Source organism: Cnephaeus nilssonii (assembly GCF_951640355.1).
Source record: "Cnephaeus nilssonii genome assembly, contig: SCAFFOLD_236, whole genome shotgun sequence".
In the NCBI taxonomy this organism is placed as follows: domain Eukaryota; kingdom Metazoa; phylum Chordata; class Mammalia; order Chiroptera; family Vespertilionidae; genus Cnephaeus; species Cnephaeus nilssonii.
The window spans coordinates 392-16,471 of NW_027645519.1; the positions used below are offsets into that span (position 1 = coordinate 392).

At 51.4% G+C, this 16,080-nt stretch overlaps 1 protein-coding gene across 1 annotated transcript; it reads left to right on the forward strand.

Annotated features, from left to right (window-relative positions):
• Nucleotides 1-486: 486 nt before the first annotated feature.
• LOC307096592 (cAMP-dependent protein kinase catalytic subunit PRKX-like) lies at nucleotides 487-11,280 on the forward strand (the record flags this gene model as incomplete). Its single annotated transcript, XM_079800897.1, has 5 exons — nucleotides 487-703; nucleotides 4,085-4,142; nucleotides 7,136-7,213; nucleotides 9,365-9,510; nucleotides 10,501-11,280. Coding segments are annotated over 4 exons (479 nt in total), but the record flags the coding sequence as incomplete, so codon positions are not given.
• Nucleotides 11,281-16,080: the final 4,800 nt, after the last annotated feature.

Sequence of the window (16,080 nt, forward strand, 5' to 3'; positions counted from 1 at the left end):
ATGCACCGGGCCTCTAATATATATATATATACACACGGAGTGGCCAGATGATGATGATCTCTGAACGCATAATCATCTGCCCACTCCATGTGTATATATCTATATCTATATCTATATTATTTAGAGGCCCGGTGCATGAATTCGTGCATGGGTGGGGTCCGGCCAGCCTGGCCAGGGGGAGGGGACGTGGGCGGTTGGCCGGCCTGCCTGCTGGTCGAACTCCCGGTCGAGGGGACCATTTGCATATTAGCCTTTTATTCTATAGGATCGACACGAAGCGGCCGGATGATTGTGCGTTCAGAGATCATCATCATCTGGCTGCTCCGTGTCTATACAGAAAGAGCGTTAGCATTGCCTCCATATTCGTATTTTCGGGTACGCATTTCCTTCTATTTATAGAAGGTTACGTATTCTTCACGCTTCGCCTCTTATGGAAAAAATCCCTGATGGGACTCAGCCTGCAAAATAAAAAAATAAAATAAAAAGGCTGCACGGGTAAGCATTCCCGTCTCCCTCGGAGACGTGGCCTCCGCCCTCCCCCCCCACGCCACGGTGGCTCCCCCCAGACCCCCTGCCCACGGAGATCCCGCGTCTCTGTTTCCGTCAGCTTCCCCCCGTTTTTCGACGACAACCCCTTCGGCATTTACCAGAAGATCCTCGCCGGCAAAATCGATTTCCCGCGATACTTGGATTTCAACGTCAAGTGAGTGCCCCGGTGCCCTCTGTCTTGGGGCGTGTTTATTTTTATTATTTTTTCTTTAAAAACACGTCCAGAAGGACCCACCAGAACCCCAAAAATCCGAGGCCAGGCATCTGTCGGGCGGGAGGGCCCGTGGCTTTATTCAGGGGGATACGTCGGCATTGTATGGACTTTGCTTTAACCCTTTGCACGCGCTTGCTTTTTTCTCGATTCCTTTATTCTACTCGGGATTTAATTTTTTAAACGCCCCAGATTTTACAAAGCGCGGCCGTAGAATTAAAAAACTGGAGTTTCTTTTCATACAAACTTATTTATTTGGATTTTCTTATATTTCAAATTATTGATACATTCAAAGAGTAATTTTAATCTCGATGCTAACCGTGTCGAGTCACACTCAACATCCGAGTGCAAAAGATTAATGATAGTTAACCTGTTTTTGGGGTTTTGATTTGTTGTTTTTTTTTTATCCTCTTTTCCCCCAAAAGATATTTCTTGTACCTCCTTCCTGTTCTTTTTTGTTTTTTTAAAACATATTTTTACTAGAGGTCCGGTGCACGAAATTTGTGCACAGGGGGAGGAGGGATTATGGGGGAGTCCCTGAGCCTGGCCTGCATCCTCTCCAATCTGGGACCCCTCAGGGGATGTCTGACTGCCTCTCGCAATCCGGGTCCGCTGGCTCCTATCTGCTCGCCTGCCTGCCTGTCTGATCGCCCCTAACCACTCACCTGCCTGCCTGCCTGATCACCCCTAACCACTCACCTGCCTGCCTGATCGCCCCTAACCACTCACCTGCCTGCCTGCCTGATCTCCCCTAACCACTCACCTGCCTGCCTGATCGCCCCTAACCACTCTGCCTGCCTGCCTGATCACCCCTAACCACTCTGCCTGCCTGCCTGATCGCCCCTAACCCCTCTGCCTGCCTGCCTGATCGCCCCTAACCACTCACCTGCCTGCCTGATCTCCCCTAACCACTCACCTGCCTGCCTGATCTCCCCTAACCACTCACCTGCCTGCCTGATCGCCCCTAACCACTCACCTGCCTGCCTGATTGCCCCTAACCACCTCTGCCTGCTTGCCTGATCGCCCCTAACCACTCACCTGCCTGCCTGATCGCCCCTAACCACCTCTGCCTGCCTGATCGCCCCTAACCACTCACCTGCCTGCCTGATCGCCCCTAACCACCTCTGCCTGCCTGCCTAACTGCCCCTAACTGCTCCCCTGCTGGCCTGATCTCCCCTAACCGCCTCTGCCTCGCCCTGCACCCGGGACCCAGGATTCCCTCCCTCTGGCCATCCGCTGGCACCCAGGACCCGGGCCTGCTTCGCCCAGGCCGGCCACAGCCGCCGGGGACCATGGGCAGGCGGATTCGCTCGGGCCACAAGTGCTGGCGCCCGGGACCATGGGGCGGGCGGCTTGTCCCTCCCCCGGGCCGCAGCCTGGCTGGTCCCCATTCCTCTCTCCCCAGCGTGGAGTGTCTGAGCCGTGACGGTGTGACGACCATTTGCATATTAGCTCTTTATTAGGTAGGATTGATTTCAGAGAGAAAGAGAGAGGGGGAGAGAGACATCCATGATGAGAGAGAATCATGGACCGGCTGCCTCCTGCACGCCCCCCACTGGGGATCAAGCCTGCAACCCGGGTGTGTGCCCTTGACCGGGAATCGAACCCGGGACCCTTCCGTCTGCAGGCCGACGCTCTACCCACTGAGCCACACTGGCCGGGGTGATGGTTAACCTGCTAAGGAGTCTCGGCTATCGTCGACGCCTTCCCAGATCCACGGCATTTGCAGTTCGCACAGAAACGCGTTAGTTAGTTATTTGGGGGCGACAGAGGCGTCGGGGGCATCCCCCGCGGGGAGAGTCCCCCGTCTCCGGCGAAGGTTGCAATTGACGTCCGTCCCCCTGAGTGAGTTCAGCAGAGTCTTCCCTTCCCTCTCCCGCGTGGATCAGTCTCGTTCTTTCCATTTTCCATGTGTTGTTGTTAATTCTCACCGGAGGATTTCTTATTTTTCCTGTAGGTTTTTTAGGGAGCGTGGAAGGGAAGGAAGGGGAGAGAGAGAGAGAGAGAGAGAGAGAGAGAGAGAGAGAGAGATAGAGATAGAGGGGGGGGGAAGGAGAGAGAGAGAGAGACAATGTACTATCATCTGTCTGTCATCTAATATCTATCTATCTATCTATCTATCTATCTATCATCTATCTGTCTATCTATCTATCTATCTATCTATCTATCTATCTATCTATCTGTCTATCTATCTATCTATCCATGTGTCTGTCTATCTATCTATCCATGTGTGTGTCTGTCTATCTATCTATCTATCTATCTATCTATCTATCTATCTATCTATGTGTCTGTCTATCTATCTATCTATCTATCTATCTATCTATCTATCTATCTATCTATCTATGTATCCATTCATCTATTCACCCACTCACCCAGTTCACTAATCTAGTCATCCTTCATCTCTGTCAGTCTATCATCTATGTATCATCTATCAATCAATCTACTATCTATCATCTGTCCATCTAAAATTTATCTATCTATCTATCTATCTATCTATCTATCTATCTATCCATGTGTCTGTCTATCTATCATCTATCTATCTATCTATCTATCTATCTATCTATCTATCTATCCATCCATCCATGTGTCTGTCTATCTATCTATCTATCTATCTATCTATCTATCTATCTATCTATCTATTCACGTACTCACCCAATTCATTAATCTAGTCATCCTTCATCTCTATCAGTCTATCATCTATCTATCATCTATCAATCAATCTACTATCTATCATCTGTCCATCTAAAATTTATCATCTATCTATATATCTATCTGTCTATCTATCTATCTATCTATCTATCTATCTATCTATCTATCTATGTATCCATTCATTTATTCACCCACTCACCCAATTCACTAATCTAGTCATCCTTCATCTCCATCTATCAATCTCTCTTAGCTCTGAGAGAGACACATTGATTGGTTGCCTGCTGCATGCCCTGACCGAGGCCGCGAATCGAACCCACAACCCGTGTGTGTGCCCTTGACCGGGAATCGAACCCAAGACCCTTGGGTGTTGAGGCCGATGCTCTGACCTCGGAGCCACACCGACCAGGGCTATTCTCATTCTTTTTTTTTATTTTTTAAATATATTTTTATGGATTTCAGAGAGGAAGGGAGAGGGAGAGGGAGAGAGAGAAACATCCATGATGAGAGAGAATCACGGACCGGCTGCCTCCTGCACGCCCCCTACTGGGGATCCAGCCCACAACCCGGGCATGTGCCCTTGACCAGGAATCGAACCCTGACCTCCTGGTTCAACCACTGAGCCACACCGGCCGAGCTGTTCATTTTTTTATTATTTTTTATCCTTTTTCCCAACAGAGACCTCATTAAGAAACTGCTGGTGGTGGACAGGACGCGGCGTCTGGGCAACATGAAGGTGAGCGTGTGTGAGCGTGTGTGACCGTGTGTGGCCGTGTGTGGCCGTGTGTGGCCGTGTGCGTGAAGCGGTGTGTTTTCACGATGAGTCCCCGTCATTCGACGCCGAACATTTCTATGTGGAGAGAGAAACACGGGTGCAGGATGCGTGTGTGTGTGGAATCCATGGCCAGATTTCCAATCTCGGATTCTGCGTCCACAAAATTCACCTCGGTCTACACCCGTCTGCTCTTGGGTCCGTACAAGCAAATGACTCGACGGTGATCGATAAGGGATTTGTTATCTGTCATCTCTGTATCTAACATCTATCTATCTACCTATCTATCCATCTATCTATCTATCTATCTCTCCATCTATCTGTGTATTCACCCACTCACCCAATTCGTTAATCTAAGTCACCCTTCATCTCTAGCTATCATCGGTCTATCAATCAATCTGCTATCATCTGTCTGTCATCTAACATCTATCTATCTATCTATCTATCTATCTATCTATCTATTCATCTCTTCACCCACCCAATTTAGTCATTAATCTAGTCATCATTCCTCTCTATCTACCATCTATGTATCATCTATTAATCAATCTACTATCTATCTATCTTTCTATCAATCAATCTATTATATGTCTGTCATCTAACATCTATCTATCCACCCACTCACCCAATTTGTTCATCTAGTTATCCTTCAACTTTATCTAGCTCTCAATCAATCTGCTATCTATGTTTCTATTATCTGTCAATCAATCTACTATCATCTATTTGTCATCTAACATCTATCTATCTATCTATCTATATATATATATATATATATATATATATATATATATATTCACCCACTCACCCAATTCCTTAATCTAGTCACCCTTCATCTCTATCTTGCTATCAACTATGTGTCATCTATCTATTAATCAACCTACTATCTATCTTTCTATCACCTATCAATCAATCTACTATCATCTAACATCTATCTATCTATCTATCTATCTATCTATCTATCTATCCATCCATCTATCTATTCACACACCCATTCAATTCATTAATCTAGTCATCCTTCCTCTCTTTGTATCATCTATGTATCATCTAGCTATCAATCAATCTACTATCTATCTATCATCTGTCTGTCATCTAACGTCTATCTATCTATTTATCTATCTATCTATCTATCTATCTACACCCACTCACCCAATTTGTTCATCTAGTCATCCTTCATCTCTATCTAGCTATCAAGTATGTATCATCTATCTATTAATCAACCTACTATCTATCTATCTTTCTATCACCTATCAATCAATCTACTATCATCTAACATCTATCTGTCTATCTATCTATCCATCCATCCATCCATCTATCTATTCACCCACCCATTCAATTCATTAATCTAAGTCATCCTTCCTCTCTTTGTATCATCTATGTATCATCTAGCTATCAATCAATCTATCTATCATCTGTCTGTCATCTAACGTCTATCTATCTGTCTGTCTATCTATCTATCTCCACCCACTCACCCAATTTGTTCATCTAGTCATCCTTCATCTCTATCTAGCTATCATCTATCTGTCATCTAATATCTATCTATCTATCTATCTATCTATCTATCTATCTATCTATCTATCCGCCCACTCACCCAATTGGTTAATCTAGTCATCCTTCATCTCTAGCTATCAACTATCATCTATCTATTAATCAACCTACTATCTATCTATCTTTCTATCATCTATCAATCAATCTACTATCATCTAACATCTATCTATCTATCTATCTATCTATCTATCTATCTATCTATCTATTCACCCACTCACCCAATTCCTTAATCTAGGCATCCTTCATCTCTATCTAGCTATCAACTATGTATCATCTATCTATTAATCAACCTACTATCTATCTTTCTATCACCTATCAATCAATCTACTATCATGTAATATCTATCTATCTATCTATCTATCTATCTATCTATCTATCTATCCATCCATCTATCTATTCACCCACCCATTCAATTCATTAATCTAGTCATCCTTCCTCTCTTTGTATCATCTATGTATCATCTAGCTATCAATCAATCTATCATCTGTCTGTCATCTAAAGTCTATCTATCTATCATCTGTCTGTCATCTAACGTCTATCTATCTGTCTGTCTATCTATCTATCTCCACCCACTCACCCAATTTGTTCATCTAGTCATCCTTCATCTCTATCTAGCTATCATCTATCAATCAGTCTACTATGTTTCTATTATCTATCAATCAATCTACTATAATCTATCTGTCATCTAACATCTATCTATCTATCTATCTATCTATCTATCTATCTGTCTGTCTATCTATTTGCCCACTCACCCAATTGGTTAATCTAGTCATCCTTCATCTCTATCTAGCTATCAACTATGTATCATCTATCTATTAATCAACCTACTATCTATCTACCTTTCTATCATCTATCAATCAATCTACTATCATCTGTCTGTCATCTCACGTCTATCTATCTATCTATCTATCTATCTATCTATCTATCCATCCAATCCATCTATTCACCCAGCCATTCAATTCATTAATCTAGTCACCCTTCATCTCTATCTAGCTATCAACTGTGTATCATCTATTAATCAACCTACTATCTATCTACCTTTCTATCATCTATCAATCAATCTACTATCATCTATCTAGATATCATAATACCTGAGGATCTGTACTAGAGTTTGGGCGACCTTAGAGTCAACTTCACATCCTTATTGATGTCAGAGAGGAAGGGAGAGAGAGAGAGAGGAGAGAAACATCCATGTGGAGAGAGAATCACGGATCGGCTGCCTCCTGCACGCCCCCTCCTGGGGATGGAGCCCGCAACCCGGGCCTGTGCCCTTGACCGGGAATCGAACCCTGACCTCCTGGTTCATAGGTCGATGCCCAACCCCTGAGCCCCGCCGGCCGGGCCGGAGGTTGTTGGGAACGCGCTCTCTCCCGTCCGGTTGAGCGCGGTGCCTGACGGCCGTGTGTCCTTCACAGAACGGCGCCGAGGACGTGAAGCGGCACCGCTGGTTCCGCCTGGTGGACTGGGACGCCGTCCCCCAGAGGAAGCTCAAGGTACGGCGGCGTCCACGCAGACCCCTGCCCTCGGCCTCCCGGCAGGAAGCGCTGACGTCCCCGACCCCGGGACGCGCCGGGTCCGGGCGGAGACACGCCGGGTCCGCACGGGCGGGGCGGCCCGCTCACCCGTCCCCACGCCGCCGCGTGGGCCGCTCCGTGGATGTCGGGGCGCGAGAGGGGCAGGCGGACGGGAGGCAGGGTGTCTGCCGGTGGCTTTGGGGGACCCGGCTCCCTTTCTCCGTCGCTCTGGGACCACACGCTGTGTAACGGGCCACACCCTGGGGTCATCCCCACCCACATTCTAGGGGTCAGCCCCACCCACACTTAGGGGTAAGCCCTGGCCACACTCGGGTCAGCCCCGCCCACTCACTGGGGTCAGCCCCGCCCACACTCTGGGGTCAGCCCCGCCCACACTGGGGTCAGCCCCGCCCACACTCTGGGGTCAGCCCCGCCCACACCCTGGGGTCAGCCCCGCCCACACCCTGGGTCAGTCCCGCCCACACTCTGGGGTCAGCCCCGCCCACACTTCAGGGTAAGCCCCGCCTACACTCTGGGGTCAGCCCGCCCACACCCTGTGGTCAGCCCCGCCCACACTCTGGGGTCAGCCCCGCCCACATTTTTAGGGTCAGCCCCGCCCACACCCAGGGGTCATCCCCACCCACACTCTGGGGTCAGCCCCGTCCTCACTCTGGGGTCAGCCCCGCCCACATTTTAGGCTCAGCCCCGCCCACATCCTGGGGTCAGCCCCGCCCACACCCTTGGGTCAGCCCCGCCCACACTCTGGGGTCAGCCACGCCCACATCCTGGGGTCAGCCCCGCCCACACCCAGGTGTCAGTCCCGCCCACACCCTGGTGTCAGCCCCGCCCACACCCTGGGGTCAGCCCCGCCCACACCCTGGGGTCAGCCCCGTCCACACTCTGGGGTCAGCCCTGCCCACACTCCGGGGTCAGCCCCACCCCATTTAAGGGTCAGCCCCGCCCACACTCTGGGATCAGCCCCGCCCTCACTCTGGGGTCAGCTCCACCCACATTCTAGGGTCAGCCCCGCCCACACTCTATGGTCAGCCCCGCCCACACTCTGGGGTTAGCCCCGCCCACATTTAAGGGTCAGCCCCGTCCATACTTCAGGGTAAGCCCCGCCCACACTCTGGAGTCCGCCCCGCCCACACTCTGGGGTAAGCCCCACCCACACTCTGGGGTCAGCCCCACCCACACCCTGGGGTCAGCCCCACCCACACTCTGGGGTCAGCCCCACCCACACCCTGGGGTCAGCCCCACCCACACCCTGGGGTCAGCCCCGCCCACACCCTCGGTCAGCCCCGCCCACACCCTGGGGTCAGCCCCCCCACAACCCTGGGTCAGCCCCGCCCACACTTCAGGGTCAGCCCCCGCCCACATTTTAGGTTCAGCCCCGCCCACACCCTGGGTCAGCCCCGCCCACACTCGGGTCAGCCCCGCCCACACCCTGGGGTCAGCCCCCCACACCCTGGGGGTCAGCCCCGCCCACACTCGGATCAGCCCCGCCCCACACCCTGGGTCAGCCCCGCCCACACTTCAGGGTAAGCCCCGCCCACACTCCGGGGTCAGCCCCGCCCACACTCTGGGGTCAGCCCCACCCACACCCTGGGGTCAGCCCCCACCCTCACTCTGGGCTCAGCCCCGCCCACACTCTATGGTCAGCCCCGCCCACACTCTATGGTCAGCCCCGCCCACACCCTGGGCTCAGCCCCGCCCACACTTCAGGGTAAGCCCCGCCCACACTCTGGGGTCAGCCCCGCCACACACCCATGTGGATGAGCTGCCAAAACCCACAGGTGTGGACGGGGTCCAAGCACCCCAGACTCTCACCGTATCTTCCTTTATTTTTTAAAATTTACTGCTTTTCCCTTTTCATTGTTATCATTTCTTGTTATTTTCTTCAAATCATCCTTTCTCGTTGAACGTATGACGGACGGCCCCTCCTTAACCCCCGTGACCACCTTTAGCCCGCCCCACCCCCCGACCCCGCCCCCGGGCCCTCACCCCCCTGTCGTCTGCGTCCACGGGTGAGGCCTGGACGCACACAGGTCCCAGCTTGATCGCCTCCCGCCCACCCAGCCTCCCCCTCTCCTTCTCACCGCATCCCTTCTCTTGTCCACACCCCCCCAGCCCCCCATCGTGCCCAAGGTGCGCGGCGAGGGCGACGCCTCCAACTTCGAGGCCTACCCCGACAACGACTGGACCACGGCGCCCCCCGCGTCCCCCAAAGACCTGGAGGCCTTCAAGAACTTCTGAGGCCCCGGCCTCCGCGGCAGGTACGTCTGCTCAGGTCGTTATTTCAGGAAAAAAACCACACACACAGCCATCACCCAGCTGGTGTGGCTCAGAGGATAGAGCGCCGGCCTGCGGGCTGAAGGGTCCCCGGGTTCGATTCCCGGTCAAGGGCACATGCCCGGGGTGTGGGCTCGATCGCCAGTAGGGGGCGTGCAGGAGGCAGCTGATCCATGATTCGCTCTCCTCATGGATGTTTCTCTCTCTCTCTCTCCCTCTCCCCATTCCTCTCTGAAATCAATAATGATCTATTTTTTTTTTTTTAAAGAATTCCAAAGACAGTTTGTTTCTTTGGTCTTATTATTATTATTATTATTACTAGAGGCCCGGTGCACGAAATTCATGCACTTGGAGGGGGGGGGTCCCTTAGCCTGGATAGTGAGAGGGCGCAGGCCAGGCTAAGGGACCCCACCGGTGCACGATCGGGGCCGGGGAGGGACGCGGGAGGTTGGCCAGCCGGGGAGGGACCGTGGGAGGGCTCCAGGGCGTGTCCGGCCCGTCTCGCTCAGTCCCGATCGGCCGGACCCCAGCAGCAAGCTCACCTACCGGTCGGAGCGTCTGCCCCCTGGTGGTCAGTGCATGTCATAGCGACTGGTCGACTGGTTGACTGTCTGCCCCCTGGTGGTCAGTGCACATCATAGCGACTGGTTGACCGGTTGACTGTCTGCCCCCTGGTGGTCAGTGCACATCATAGCGACTGGTCGACCGGTTGACTGTCTGCCCCCTGGTGGTCAGTGCACATCATAGCGACTGGTCGACCGGTTGACTGTCTGCCCCCTGGTGGTCAGTGCACGTCATAGCGAGCGGTTGAGTGGCCTTCGCATATCATTAGCCTATTACGCTCTGATTGGTTGAACGGCCGACCGGACGCCCGGTCACTTAGCCTATCAGGCTTTTATCCTATAGGGTTATCACACAGTTTTGCCCATTTATTTGGAAACTCACCCAATCCTGTGTATCCCGTTCCCCACCAGATACGGGAAGAGCTGAGCCTGCCCGGAAAAGCGTGGTTGATCCACGCCGCCTCGAAGGGCCGCCTTCCGGATGAGACGGGGACTGGACCCCGGGGTCCCCCGCCCACATGTACCTAAGGGGGTCGGACGGCGGTGGACACGCGTGGACATTGCGTGTTCCTGAAGCAACTGGAAATCTACAGCGCCGTGGGACGCATGGAGAAACCGTGTGGTTGGAGCGTTGACCGTGTCCTCTCGCGTGGGGTCCTACGGGGTGGATCTCTCGCTGTTTCCTCACGGACTCCACTTGATAAGTTCGAACGGAATGTGTTTGGGCACAAGCACAGATGTTGTGTGCGTGTACACGCGTGTGCGTGCATGTGTGTGCGTGTGTGTGTGTGTGTGTGTGTGTAGGCGTGAAAGACTATAGGTCAGACACCGTACGGCCACGTGCATGCGCACAGGCCGCAGAGCCGGTGATGTTTAGCTTTCCTATTTCTCCCTCGGGCCCTGGCCGGTGTGGCCCAGCGGATAGAGCGTCGGCCTGCAGACCAGAGGGTCCCGGGTTCGACTCCCGCTCGAGGGCACGGACCTCGGTGGCAGGCTCCTCCCCGGCCCGGGTCCCGGTCGGGGGCAAGTGCAGGAGGCAACCCATCGATGTGTCTTTCTCTCACATCGATGTTTCTCTCTGTCTCTCCCTCTCTCTTCTTCCGCTCTCTCTCTAAAAATCAATGGAAAAATATCCTCAGGTGAGGATTCATCAAAAAATAAAAATAAAAAAAATAATGTATTCCTCAGGAATCTGTTGTCTTCAGAACAAAGCCCTAAAGGATGATGGGTACTTTTTTTTTTTGTCTTTAAATCACCTTCTATGCATTTTTAGCTCTTGGTGCAGCAAATGTTGCTAACATTCTACATCCTGACATCTATCTGGTCAAGTTAGGTCTTGAAACCAGAAGGCAAGGCTTGAATTTTATTTATTTTCATCATTTTTAAAAAAATATATATTTTTACTGATGTCAGAGAGGAAGGGAGAGGGAGAGAGAGAGAGAGAGAGAAACATCCACGAGGAGAGAGAATCATGCATCGGCCGCCTCCTGCACGCCCCCGACTGGGGATCGAGCCCGCAACCCGGGCATGTGCCCTGGACCTGGGAATCGAACCCGGGACACTCCAGTCCGCAGGCCGACGCCCTACCCACTGAGCCACACCAGCCAGGGCCAGACTTTTTTTTTATTGGTTTTTAGAGAGAGAGGAAGGGGGAGGTGGAGAGAGAGAGAGAGAGGAACGTGGATAGGAGAGCAGGCTATTGATCGGTTGGACGGTTTTCACGGTGAATCAATGGCTGATGCTGTCCACTCAACATCCTGTCTCGGCCCTGGGCCGGTGCGGCTCAGTGGATAGAGCGCCCGCCTGCGGACCAAAGGGTCCCGGGTTCGATTCCCGGTCAAGGGCACGGACCTCCGTGGCAGGCTCCTCCCTCCCCGGCCCGGGCCCTGGTCGGGGCGCGTGCAGGAGGCGACCCATCGATGGGTGTCTCTCTCTCTCACATCGATGTTTCTCTCTGTCTTTTTCTCTCTCTTCCAAGTCCCTTAAAAACATAAAAAATCAATGGAAAAATATCCTTAGGTGTGAATTAAAAAAAAGGAAAAAGAGTAGTTTCTGACGAATTCGTTCGTCTTCGGGGGGGTGACGCCGACTTATAATAAACAAAGAGAAGCCCTGGCCGGTGTGGCTCAGTGGATAGAGCGTCGGGCTGCGGACGGAGGGGTCCCGGGTTCGATTCCCGGTCAAGGGCATGGACCTGGGTTGCGGGCACATCCCCAGGTGGGGGGCGTGCAGGAGGCAGCTGATCGGTGTTTCTCTCTCATCATCGATGTTTCTAACTCTCTCTCCCTCTCCCTTCCTCTCTGTAAAAAAAAAAAATCAATAAAATATAATTAAAAAAACAAAATCAAAGAGACATAGCACAGGAACGGACGTGTGGAGAGTGTCTTTGGATGGTCTGCTTGGTGTGTGTGCGTGCACACGTGTAGATGGCGTGTATGCCCGGGGACGTTTTCCTCTCCCGTGTGCTGTGCAGATGCCCGTGTTGGCGTGTGTCTGACGGAGGATACGGGTCCTCCGTCCACGGGAACACGCTGTCCGTGCGGTTTTTCTGCCCAGGATCGTGTGTTCAGACCTTTCCCCTCTTCGTCATCGTTGGCTCATGTATGGTGCGCGTTTCTGTTGTTTAACTAAAACGTCACGGCCTGTGTGTGTGTTCGCGGATGGGATGGAAGCCATTCGACCCAACGGGCCGTCTTTGCCCTTATTTCTCTTCTTGTTCTTCTTGTTCTTCTTGTTTTAGTTCTTGTTCTTGTTCTTCTTGTTCTTGTTCTTCTTCTTCGTCTTCGTCATCTTCGTCTTCTTCGTCTTGGTCTTCTTTGTCTTCGCCCTTAATTTTTCTTCTTCTTCTTCCTCCTTCTTCTTCTTCCTTCTTCCTCCTTCTTCCTTCTTCCTTTTTCCTTCTTCCTTCTTCCTTCTTCCTCCTTCTTCTTCCTTCTTCTTTCTTCTTCCTTCTTCCTTCTTCTTCCTTTTTCCTTCTTCCTTCTTCTTCTTCCTTCTTCTTCCTTCTTCTTCCTTCTTCCTCCTTCTTCCTTCTTCCTCCTTCTTCTTCCTTCTTCTTCCTCCTTCTTCCTTCTTCGTTCTCCTTCTTCCTCCTCCTTCCTTCTTCCTCCTCCTTCTTCCTTCTTCCTTCTTCTTCCTTCTTCCTCCTTCTTCTTCCTCCTTCTTCTTCCTCCTTCTTCCTTCTTCATTCTTCTTCTCCTTCTTCTTCCTTCTTCCTTCTTCCTTCTTCTTCCTTCTTCCTTCTTCTTCTCCTTCTTCCTTCTTCCTTCTTCTTCCTTCTTCCTTCTTCTTCCTTCTTCCTTCTTCTTCCTTCTTCCTTCTTCTTCCTTCTTCCTCCTTCTTCTTCCTCCTTCTTCTTCCTCCTTCTTCTTCCTCCTTCTTCCTTCTTCATTCTTCTTCCTTCTTCCTCCTTCTTCTCCCTTCTTCCTCCTTCTTCCTTCTTCCTCCTTCTTTCTTCTTCTTCCTCCTTCTTCCTTCTTCTTCTTCTTCCTTCTTCTTCCCTTCTTCTTCCTCCTTCATTCTTCTTTCTTCTTCCTTCTTCCTTCTTCTCCCTTCTTCTTCCTTCTTCTTTCTTCTTCTTCCTCCTTCTTCCTCCTTCATTCTTCTTCCTTCTCTTCTTCCTTCTTCTTCCTTCTTCCTTCTTCTTCCTTCTTCCTCCTTCTTCTTCCTTCTTCCTTCTTCTCCTTCTTCCTTCTTCCTTTTTCTTTCTTCCTTCTCTTCTTTCTTCTTCCTCCTTCTTCCTTCTTCTTCCTTCTTCCTTCTTCCTCCTTCTTTCTTCTTCTTTCTTCTTCTCCTTCTTCCTTCTTCTCTCTCGCTCACACTGTGCTGTGGACAAGCTGGTCCTGCAGACACCCCTCTCCCAGGGGTCCTCAAACTTTTAAACGGGGGGCCCGGTCCCTGTCCCTCAGCCCGTTGGAGGGCCGGACTATCGTTTAAAAAAAAACGATGAACAAATTCCTATGCACACGGCACATAGCTTATTTTGAAGTAAAAAAAAAAAAATACACGACAAAAACACCCGCTTGTGGCCCGCGGGCCGTGGTTTGAGGACGCCTGCCGCCTATTCAGTGCCTTTGCCGGTGCTCAACCCCAGATCCCCTGTACGGCGATGCCAGATGCTCATATTTTATTTTATTATTTTTTGGGGGGGGGAGGGGGGAGGGACGAGAAACCAACCAACCAACCAGAAAACCCTGTTTGCAATCCCCTCCGCTCCTTGCACAATGAAAAATCACTGTGATGTGTATATACCGCTCGAGGGACATTTTTACTGCTGTCTTAATTTATGGAATTACACGCTGGGTCCCGGGTTTGTGGAATAAAACTTTATACCTCTGACGAAGCGTCCCTTCTGGTCCGTGTGGTTTGTGGCAGGGTATACGCCGTGGCGTGGCCGCCTGGATCTATGCCGGGAGTCTGCAGGCTTCTTCTGGTTTGTTTTCAGACTTTTTTTTAAATCGGTTTTTGTGTTTTTAAAATATGTTTTTATGGATATAGACGAGGAAGGGAGAGGGAGAGGGAGAGAGAGAAACATGCATGAGGAGGGAGAATTGTGGACCGGCTGCCTCCCGCACGCCCCCCCGGCTGGGGATGGAGCCCACAACCCCAGGCTGTGTCCTTGACCGGAATCGAACCCGGGACCCTCCAGTCCGCAGGCTGATGCTCTATCCACTGAGCCACACCGGCTAGGGCAAGATTTTTTTATTGGTTTTTAGAGAGAGAGGAAGGGGGAGGTGGAGAGAGAGAGGAACATAGGTAGGAGAGAAGAATATTGATCGGCTGCCTCCCGCACGCACCCCTGCTGGGGATCGAGGCCACGAATGGGGCTTGTGCCTGACGGGGACTCGAACTGTTTGACCTCCAAGGTTCATAGGTCGACGCTCAAATCACTCAGCGAAGTGGGCTTGGCCACATTAGCACTTTTTTTTATTTTTTAATGTATTTTTATTGATTTCAGAGAGGAAGGGAGAGGGAGCGAGAATCACGGATTCTCGCTCCCTCTCCCTTGATTCTCTCTCATCATGGGTGTTTCTCTCTCTCTCTCTTTTCTTTTCTCCCAAACGTGATGACATGTGTGGTTTGGTGGGTAAGGTGGAAACTTATTAAAGGGAAGGTCGGCCCGGCCTGCGTGGCTCAGGGGTTGAGCGTTGACCTAGGAACCAGGAGGTCACAGTTCAATTCTTGGTCAATGTCACATCCAGTCGGCCGTTCAACCAATCAAAGCGTCATATGCTAATGATATGTTAAGGCCGCTCAACCCCTCGCGATGACGTGCACTGACCACCAGGGGGCAGACAGTCGACCGGATCGACCAGTCGCTATGACGTGCACTGACCACCAGGGGGCAGACGCTCCGACTGGTAGGTGAGCTTGCTGCTGGGGTCCGGCCGATCGGGACTGAGCGAGACGGGCCGGACACGCCCTGGAGCCCTCCCGCGGTCCCTCCCCGGCTGGCCAACCTCCCGCGTCCCTCCCCGGCCCCGATCGTGCACCGGTGGGGTCCCTCGGCCTGGCCTGCGCCCTCTCGCCATCCGGGGACCCCTCAGGGGATGTCGGAGAGCCGGTTTCAGCCCGATCTCCACAGGCCAGGCCGAGGGACCCCACTGGTGCACGAATTTGTGCACCGGGCCTCTAGTTTAAAACTAAAAAGTAAGCAGATTTTGCTTTTCTTTTCTTTTTTGTTTTTTAAATATATTTTATTGATTTCTTACATAGAGGAAGGGAGAGGGATAGAGAGTTAGAAACATCGATGAGAGAGAAACATCCATCAGCTGCCTCCTGCACGCCCCCCACTGGGGATGTGCCTACAACCAAGGTACATGCCCTTGACCGGAATCGAACCCGGGACCCTTCAGTCCGCAGGCCGACGCTCTATCCACTGAGCCACACCGGTCAGGGCAGATTTTGCTTTTCTAATATCTGGGTAAATCAATGTTCTAATTAGATGTAGAATTTGCCCTTGCCTTCAGAGCTGTGCAAACCCGATTTATT